This window comes from Manis pentadactyla, chromosome 6 (genome assembly GCF_030020395.1).
Source record: "Manis pentadactyla isolate mManPen7 chromosome 6, mManPen7.hap1, whole genome shotgun sequence".
In the NCBI taxonomy this organism is placed as follows: Eukaryota; Metazoa; Chordata; class Mammalia; order Pholidota; family Manidae; genus Manis; species Manis pentadactyla.
This window is the reverse complement of record NC_080024.1, coordinates 60,994,518-61,004,396: the sequence shown is the minus strand read 5'-3', so window position 1 is coordinate 61,004,396 and position 9,879 is coordinate 60,994,518. Positions and strand designations below refer to the sequence as shown.

The window sequence follows — 9,879 nt, the reverse complement described above, 5'->3', positions numbered from 1 at the left end:
AATGGTACAATTTATTTGCTAAAAGAAAAACCCATTCTTCTATAGTAGCACCACTTTCTTCCTTTTAATAGGAAAAGTGTGACCAAGAAGCATTATGTAGTTAAGAAACAAAATACTGTTGAACCCACCATCATTCTCAAGATTCCTACTATAAACATGTTAGCATTAGTGATAAGTAATGCTTAGCAACTTTTGGGTTTAAAGATATCGCCAATTTTAAGTTTACTTTTGATATTTTGTTTTTAATAAGAGCCTTGTTTAAGAAAAGACACCAGGTGCTGGTCGGATGAGTTTCTTCTTAGAAAACAGATTCACTACAGACATTCAACTGCTTAATGTAAGACTTACTAAAGAGCAAAAAATCACCTCCCCTACCCCAGTTTAACAAGACTTCATCCAATTCCTAAAAAGCTAACATGACTTATTTTTAGATCCACCTGTTTAAAAAGAGCCAAGTTAATCTTGGAAGGTAACTTGGCTTTGAACCATTAGGTTAGCCCTTAAAAACACAAAACCATTTTGAGCAATTAACTATTTTGGTTTAATTGATTGTATTTCATAGATGCTCAAAGCACTCAAATATTTCTCCTTTATATGAATAAACAGAAGCCTATATATTACAGCATGCAGAACACTATATAAAAGAATTCCCATAAAATTACATTAGGAACTTTTTCATCAGTGGAGCAACTGCTGTAGTTTCCTCTGACTTGTATAGCATCTGCCTGAATGCATGTTTTTCTTTGTGACGATCTAAGTTTAGGTAAGTACAAATCACAGCAAAAATTAAAGTTTTCATCTTTAATGAAATGACCTTCGAAATAAAATACATTTCCATGACCCCAACACTATAGTTTTTGGGGTCACAGTAAGATACACAGAATTACATCCATAATTAATATGAACACCAACATTTCAAGCACTAATTTGTTACATGGCAAACAAAATCAAGAAAGCAACCATCAAACAAAAGAGACCCATAGCTTCAGACAAGGCAAATCCCAGGATGGCATATGAGAACAGCTGCTGCTTCAGTGAAGGGTTTCTAAAAGAGACACAACACATATAACTGTTACTTTGAAATATTATTTGAATTTCAATATATTTGGTCCATGTTAAAGAACCAGATTCTTAGCATAGAGACCTTCGTAAACTGCAAAGTTTCACGAAAGTATTTGCCTACAGCTCTTTTGCTTCTGCCTTTAATACTTCTTTCTCCTCAATCCCAGTCACATAAGGAAAAGGTAAGGGGTTCTCTCTGTATATCAACATAAATGGTTAGTCTTCTTTTGAGGTTCAGACATTCTTGTTAACTCTGGGAAAATATGTTCTGTATTTTTTAAGATCTGAATTTAGAAATAAGGTCTCAATAAAATGGAAACCGGTATTTTTAAAGATTGTGCTGTTAATTAAAATTTATTTTCTGACCTTATAAGCTATGACCTTGGGTTAAGCAGAGAAACCCATGTCTCTTGTCCTTCAAAAGTAGACGAGAGTATACCTCCAAGGAATGTTGTAAGGATTAAGTGAAATAATGCATGCAAAGCCTTCAAGATACAATGCAAGGCAGAGTAGGTACTTAATACAAAGTGGCTGTTATTATTTTATTACTTTTCTAAATTTCCAACTATTTCAAGCATGCTCTTAAAACTAGCATATTTGGCAATAGAAATTACCTGGCATAACCAATGATAAGGCTGCCAAAGACTGTTCCAATACCAGCACCAGAACCAGCTACTCCTACTGTTGCAGCACCTGCACCAATAAATTTGGCAGCAGTATCAATGTCTCTGCTGATTGCACTGGTCTGAAACTCCCTTTGGATTAGCTGAGACATGCCATTCTGGGCCCCATTAAATACTGTAGAGCCCTAGGGAACAGGAAATAAAGGCAAAAATCACATCAGTAATCACAATTAGCTGTTTTAATTACTGTACTGTAAAATGATAACCAGTTCTCTATTTTGTAGCCGAGTTTGAATAGGAGGTGATGTGGCACAACAAAAAAATCAAGGGCTTACAATAATTCCAATCTTATACAACAGGGGTAACAATATTTATACCTTATAAGGTTGTTGAAAATTAAGAAACAGTTATATGTATGTTTTTTAATAGAGTAGACTTTTCAACAACAAAAGTTAGTATAATCTTAAATATGAACAACTCAAGACTATATAGTTAAATATACAAACTATACTACTTGGTAAACTTAGGTAGAAAAGTTTTGGATACAGAAGTTTCTTTCATTGGTTCATCCTCTGCATATTTTTTGGGTAAAAGGGTGGAAAAGGATTGTCCTCAAACCATTCACTAATGAGGTTTTATTTCCTTTTCTTTATCAAAACTGTAAGACTTTTCTTAATTAAGTTTAAGACCTACTTGCTTAATTAAGCAGTTTTACTTAATTTCTATTATTACTTCTATTACCTCTCCAGTCCTAGCCTCTGGTCGAGATAACACTGATGCAGAAATTGGTCTGTATGCAACTCTGGATCCAGCTCGGATCTAGTAACAAAAACAGGATTCCAAGTATTAAGTAAGAATACAGATAAGATTTCAATAACCGTTCTTGTACCATGAGTCTAAAAAAAGCAAGCAGCAAAAAGGAATCAAAAAGCTCCTGACTTTTCTTATTGATTCTTAATGTTGGCTAGTCATTTTCAATACGTGAAGCGATTTTAATAGTTTTAAAGTTGCCAATAACATTTTAAAGCATGCTACATAATCTACTGTAGTTATTTGAACACAACTTTTAAGAACAATTAGTTAAGAAGAAAATAAATATTACTTAAAAAATTTCAATTATTGTAGTGCCACAATTCAGATAAGAAAAACAGCAATGAACATCCCACTTCTTTTGTTAAGTTTAAGTGGACCAACAAGTATGTCATGAACGTCACTATAAATGCTTGTAATTTTAAAAAGCCCATCAGTTAATACGAGCTCCCACAACTTCCAAGATATTCCTGTATGCCCATTAGTCATAAAATAAAAAACCTTTAGCAATTCCACATCAGTGTAAGAATAACTGGGTAAACACTCTGATTACAAGTACATATTCCAGTCCAGCTTCTCTGCCCTTGAGTGTCCACTAAACTAAGGTCACAGGAAATCCCTTCAGAACCAAGACCTGATAAGACAAATCCCCCAGATCTTCACCTAAAGCCTCCAAAAACAAGGGAATAACATTCCACAGGCAGGGGGAAAGGCTTTCGGTGTCTCCCAACAATTGCCTCCGCCCACAGAGTGACGCAAAGGCCCTCCCTCTACCCAGCGAGTCTGACCTACGGAGTGGTAACGGGGAGTCCGCTACGGTGAACTTGGCCCCGGAGGCCCCCTACGTCCCGAACAGAGCCCAGCCTACACGTACCCCCAACACACCCGAGTGACCGAGATGGTGGGGGAGGGGGCCGCTCCAGAACGGGCAGCAAGGAGATTCCGACCTACAGGGAGCGGGGCGGGACAGCCAGGCCTCGGCTGCTCCCGCCGCCCTAGCCCGGGGAGGAGCGGGCTGAGACACCCCAGGACAAGGAGAAAGGAAGGAAAGGGCAGAGTAAGTGGCGAGGGGAGAGCGACCCCGAGAGGCTGGTGTGCTCCGCCCGGGGCGTCCCATTCAACAACGTGGCCGCCCCAGGCCAAGAGGTCTGGCTCTCGGTCCCGCCGCCCAGCGCCGGCTACGCACCAGAGCGGGGGTGCAGGCGAGCTTGGCGCAGACGAACATCTTACACTCTTCGGGGCAGTGAGGCTGGACGACGTGGGTGACAGGCGACACGGGCTCCTCTCGCGCTTCCTCTCTGAAGAAGCAAAGCGGCTTAAGGTCAGGTGCCCTCCAGGGGCCTGTCCTTCCCGCCTACGTCCGGCGGCCTCGGAGCACGCCGTCAGTGTGGGCCCCTCGCCCACCAAGACGCCAACAGAATGAATGGGTCCCTACTAGGCGCTGCTCCGCCCCGGCCAGGCCGGGTTCCTGCGCCCTCCGCTTACCTTCCTAGACGGCGGCGGCGGCGGCGGCAGAGGTCGAAGGAATGGGGTTGGGCGCGCAGGCGCGGTCCAGCTCTTACCCGCGTCGCGGCACCCGGATGGAGAAGGCGGGGAATCGAGTGCGGCGGGAAAGAAGCTCAAGGTCACTTTGTAACAACTTTATTGGTAATTAGTTTGGAAGGACAAGGACAGCTCCCCAGTGATGGACTGGCGGTCAGGAATTGGTAAAGGAGAGACAAAAAGAAGAAATTGGACATTAGCCCTGGCAGAGAAAACAGGGTTGTTTCTTGATCTGTGCTGGCTGGAGGATGCGACTTTTTCTTTCAGGTGACACGTTCTTGTGAGATTTGGCCTTTTTCTGTTGCTACTTATCTTTAATAGAGAGGCCCCCGTCCTGGTCATTCTCGGTGAAATAGGACTCTTTTGGGGGTAGGTGTGGGGGTTCATTTCACTACTTGTCAGGAAATTCGGGTCCCCAGCACAGTGAATACATTTCTTCAAAGGAATCTGAAAAAGGATTACAAATTCCTATATGGCTAATCCTATAGGTGAAAGAGGGCTTGAACGGGGAGTACTAGGACAAAGGAATGAGCAAACGAATAGATCTAAGAATTTTGTGACTTAGGGCACAAAGTTGCCTCCTTGTAAAGTGAGTGGGGCCCGTTTTTCTTCCATCTCTGTGTTTGGAAGAATTAAGGGTCGTACAAAGCAAAACTGAAGGAATAAAACAGCAGCAGACTCACAAGTCTCCAAGAAGGGACTAGGTTAGCAAAGGGAAGGGGCTAGGGAGGCTGGGTGGGGAAGGAGGAAGAAGTGGATTAAGGGGCATTATAATTAGCCCGCACAATGTAGGTAGGTCCCAGGGGAAGGCAGTAGGGTAAGGAGAAGGTAAGTAGTGACTCCATAGCATCTTACCAAGCTGATGGACAGTGATTGCAGTGCGGTGGGGTAGGGGACTTGATAATATGGGTGTATGTTGAAACCACAGTTGCTCATGTGAAACCTTCATAAGACTGTATATTAATGATACCTTAATTTAAAGAATAAAAAATAAAAAGAAGGGTTGTAATATATTTCATGTAGGGTCTGGAACTAAAGAAAGGCTGAATATTTTCAGAACCTATCCAGTTTAACACCTGTTTTTGGTAACTTTGGGCAAAGAATTTTCTTCAGATGAATACAGAAATGTTTCAGAAAAATGGCTTCTACTGAACTTCTGATATATTCTTGAATTCTATAAATCTGACTTAGTTCTAACAAATGGCTGCTGGAAGTGATACAAGTCAACATAAATGATTAAACATCTAGTATGCCCAGCTGAAGGAGCCCTAGTATGGGACAACATTGACCCAGAGGATCACCCTTTTTCTGGTTCCCACAAAGACGCAGTATCATGATCAGCAACCCTGGGGATAAGCCATGAAGACTGAGTAAGACTTTGCCACTGATCCAACTTCAAATGCAAATGGCTCAAAATCACATGAACGCAAATCATTTTAGGCTGTCTTTAGCCCATAAAATAGAGATAATCCACATGATTTCACATGTGCAGTTCAAAGATACTAGTGTATTTTCTCAAGTACTTGGTTCTTACCTGAAGTATGTAGTGTCCTGTGATGTCTGCAGTAGAATAAATGATAATACACTATATTAGGACCCTCCAGAGAAACAACCAGTAGAGTGTGTGTGTGTGTGTGTGTGTGTGTGTGTACATAGAGTGTGTGATTTATGAGGAATTGGCTTATGTGGTTATGGGAGCTAAGAAGTCCCATGATCTGCCGTCTAAGCTGGAGACCCAGGTAAGCAGGCTCTGTATTTCAGTTGGAATCTGAAGACCCAAGGACCAGGGAGGACAATAGTGTAATTCCCAGTCTGAGGGTCAGAGAACACACAATGAGATGTCTCAGCTCAACAGTAAGAAATGGAGAAAAGGGGGCAATTCTTCCTTTCTCTGCGTTTTGTTCTGTTCAAGCCCTAATGGATTAGATGATGCCTACCCACATTGGGAAGGGCAATCTACTTTACTGAACGCTCTGATTGAAATGATGATCTCATTCAGAACCATCTTCACAGACATACCCAGAAATAATAATGTTTAATCTAGGCACCCCCATGGCCAGTCAAGTTTACACATAAATTAACCATCACATCTCCTATACTTCAGTAATAAATCCTCTTAAGGGAAAAATTATTCTAAATGGATTTGTGTACAGAGACGGTTTAAGGGAAGTTCCTATCTCTTTAGCCATAAATCAGTAGCAGTAACTGTTAGGGAGGAGGAAGCCTGAGAGAAGCCAGGATCCCTAACAGGATCACAGGCAGAGTGCATATGGACTACCTGCCTATGGCAGGGAGAGGTGCAGTCTAAGTGCAGGCCCTGCACTGTTAATATGTCAATAAGCAGGTGTACTGGCCTAGAAGAGGAGAGCATAGGTCCTTGGAGGGTTCTATCGGTTAGAGTTTAAATACTTATGAGGAAAATTAGGTGTTCAAAAAAAACAGATGTTCTATCTTTAAGAATGGTGTCTGTGTGTGTGTTACACAAAAAGACAGAGATAGAAAGGATCCAATAGTGATTTTTTAGAGGAAGAAGACTGAAAAATGACTTATCACACAGGCTGGAGGCTAGAAATTGGACTTTGTGTTCTAAAGGACAGCCTAGGCTGTTCTGTTGAGGGCTCAGGCCATGGCCATGTCTCCAAGGTGCTTTCTAGATAGATCTACTCAGATTTTGCTAAGTTTTGCATCCTAAAATTTACACTGATAGAAGAAGGGGGTAGATCTTGAATGACATGAACCCATGTTGATGGGGGTGGATATTTGTGCTGAAGAAGTTTGAAGAAAACAAGCACCTTCAAAGAGGAGTAAAGTGAGACTGTAAGGATGAACAGGGGACTTCTTACGATGTACTTAAGCACCCCTGTATTTTTTCTTATACTGTGGGACAGTCATATTAGGAGAGATCATAATTTGGTAGTATCTGATAAGCTCGGGTGATGACGGCATGGCAGAAAGGAGTGGGGTGGTGAAGAGAAGAGTGAAAAATCATTTCCAAATGTAGCTGCAACAATCCCTCCTATCCTGTGTGCCCCTTTGCAGCATCCCTTTGCCACTACTCACTTGATCAAGCAGTAGAGTTGGTTTAACTTCTTCAGTCTGGGCTGACCCTGTGATTTGCTTTGACCAAGAGAATACATGGGAAGTGACACTGTGTGACTCCTGAACTAGGCCTAAAGAGGTATCATAACTATCATTCTTTCCTTCTTGGAAGCCAACCACCATATCAGGAAACACGGGTTAGGCTACTAAATGATAAGAAACCAGGTGGACAGAGAAAAAAAACTTTGTGAAAGAGAACTGAGGTGCCCCGGATATGTGAGTGAGGCCATCTTGGGCCCTCTAGCTGTAGAGATCACTACATGGAACAGAAATGAGCCATGCCCAAATTCCTGACTCACACTTTTGCTTAAATTCTTGATACACAGAATCAAGAGCAATGGAAGGGTTGTAGTTTGAAGCTATTAAGTTTTAGGGTAGTTTGTTAAGCCTCAGTAAGTAACAGAAACAGAAGATGTTGTCTGCCAGATGTTCACCAGACCTTTGAGATCCATGTGGAGGCAGCAGCACCTTAATATGGGGAATTTCAGTTCAGAACTCAGGCATACCTCATAGGTAACCAGGCATGCGTCTTGGTGACTGACTCCCCTTTCCTTGAAGTACTAGGGTGGAATAGGGTTGTTATTGTTAGAGTTCTTGTAAGCTACTTCTAACCTGAACACATGGAAAGATGTTTAAATTATCTTTAGAAAGGTTTGAAAAACATTTGGAAGTTTTCATTTTACCAGCCTGAAAGTTCTCACCAGTCTTCTCACACAAGTGTCATAAAAAATTACCGTTTGTGGAAATGAAAACCAAAATTTTTCTGGGCTCTGTTATATTTTGTTTTTCTTATAAAAGTCTTTGTTTCTTAAAATCAGCCTTAATATGCTGTCAATTTATCTTAAAATACAAATAAGCCTTTAATCCTACACTAGGATTATTCAGTGAAGGTGAGCTCCAAATAAATACTATGCCCCCTCTTTGTACATAATGAGTATCTGTTAGGAACGAACCAGGATACCATATCAATAATTGAAGCAGAAATTTGAATTTAATATAAAGATTGTTAACAAGTAAAAGGTGTCCAACTACTAGGAAGGGTAGAATGGACTCTAAAGGGCACAGAAGTAGCAACTGTAGGAATAGCTACTATCCTTGGCTGAGGAAGAGTAAAGAGCAAGGAAGAAATTTTAAATTTAGAGGAGAGGGCATGGCAAGCACAGGAACATATAGTTCACTTGTGGTTAAGAAAATGGCTGAGGCATGGCCTACAAGTGCACCATAAAGACTGCTGAGGCGAACATAACCAGGCCTCCCTGCAAACCAGTCCCCCCGAAGAACAGTACACCAGAAGAAAGAAAAGTTCTTTCCTCCTGCTCTGGCCTCACAGTGTCTTTCTGTCATCCTTTATTGGCAAAGACTAACATTTTGCCAGTTGTCGAAGCAGAAATGCTTACAGAGTCCAGCTCTAGAATAATGAAGAAGGCAAAGAAGGAAGGATAAGTTAATAACTGGCACAGAAGGTAAGATTCTCAAGGGCAGGGATTAGGTCTAACTCAGATTTATGTCTTCCATGGCACCTAACAGTTAAAATTGTCATCACTCAATTTATTTGTGTTCAATAATAAACAAGGGGTTTAGTATGAACAGAGTAATTTGCAATAACTTTATTATTCTCTTTAAGATTTTAGTCTGAACAAATTAGAATGACCTCTAGAATATCTTTTTAGTATTGCAAAATTCAAACTTTGAGAGCCCAAGGAACATTTTTTGATTTAGGCCATGAGTTTGTTCAAACATTTTTGTCTGTCTATGAAGGGTTTTATACTTATACTCTAACGTCCCTAAATAACTCATAAAAAAACCAAAACAGTAGAGCCCTTTGTTGGTCCATTCATACAACAGAATATTGGCAGGAATCGGACAGAAGATGAAGCAGACTTAGGCCTAGGGTAGGTGGTAAGGTAGCAGACATCCATCTGTGGTTGCCCTTTCACTTCGTTTTTCAATGCTTTTGGTCCATCCCCAAGCAACTTATTCTCTCTGCAGGTTTCTGGCAGCTTCATAATGTCTCCTGACCATGAAAGGCTGTCATGGCAGCACCTGCTGAAACCACCTCTCTGCAGACAGTGTCTAGCTTCTGAACTCTAATCCAAGTAAAATCTTAATCTCTTAATGCTTGCTTCAGTAGCACATATACCCAAATGATAATGATACAGAGAAGATCAGCATGGTACTTGTGCAAGGATGACACGTACATTCATCAAGTTTTCCACATTTTGATAGTATGCTACCACTATCTCAGAAGTGGGGAGAGAGAGGAATGTATCTAAGAAGTGGAAATAATTACAAATGCTTTTCCTATATTTGAAAACTATAAAAGATTCATAGATGGTCACCTATGGGGAAAGGGAAAGGTTGGAGGGAAGAATAGAAGGCAGACTTGAATATACTTCACTTTATAGTTGTGAATTCGGAACCAGGCAAACCATTTAGAAAAGTAATTTTGAAGAAAAAAAGCCCTAAAAATTTTAAGTAAATGAAACATGAATTTAATTCTATCTAGTTGGTAGCACAACTACACAGGGTAAATATGAAGACTTTCTATAAATGCATACAAAGAACTCCTTGATCACTCTGCTTCATGTGGGCTGGCCTCTGCTGTTCCTCCAGCATGCCGAGCATACTCCACCTCACAGAGCTGCAGTCTGTGCTCCTTTACCTGGAACGCCTTTCCCTTCATGGTCCCTCGGCTGCCACCTCCACTTCATTCAAGTCTTTGCTTGTCATCTCTTAAGAGAGA

The 9,879-nt window shown here is 41.1% G+C and overlaps 1 protein-coding gene and 1 non-coding gene across 2 annotated transcripts; one reads left to right on the top strand and one right to left on the bottom strand.

The window, feature by feature from the left end:
• Positions 1-786: 786 nt before the first annotated feature.
• On the bottom strand, positions 787-4,111 carry ATP5MC3 (ATP synthase membrane subunit c locus 3). The gene is made up of 5 exons (XM_036876943.2): positions 3,981-4,111; positions 3,682-3,793; positions 2,427-2,504; positions 1,677-1,870; positions 787-1,045 (listed from the first exon to the last, which is right to left on the bottom strand). The coding sequence occupies exons 2-5, from the start codon at positions 3,718-3,720 to the stop codon at positions 931-933; spliced, it is 426 nt and encodes a 141-aa protein (XP_036732838.1). The 5' UTR covers positions 3,721-3,793; positions 3,981-4,111; the 3' UTR covers positions 787-930.
• Positions 4,112-9,255: 5,144 nt separating this feature from the next.
• On the top strand, positions 9,256-9,358 carry LOC118907914 (U6 spliceosomal RNA). The gene has a single exon (XR_005023029.1). It is a non-coding gene; the product is annotated as a U6 spliceosomal RNA (small nuclear RNA).
• The last annotated feature ends 521 nt before the right edge of the window (positions 9,359-9,879 follow it).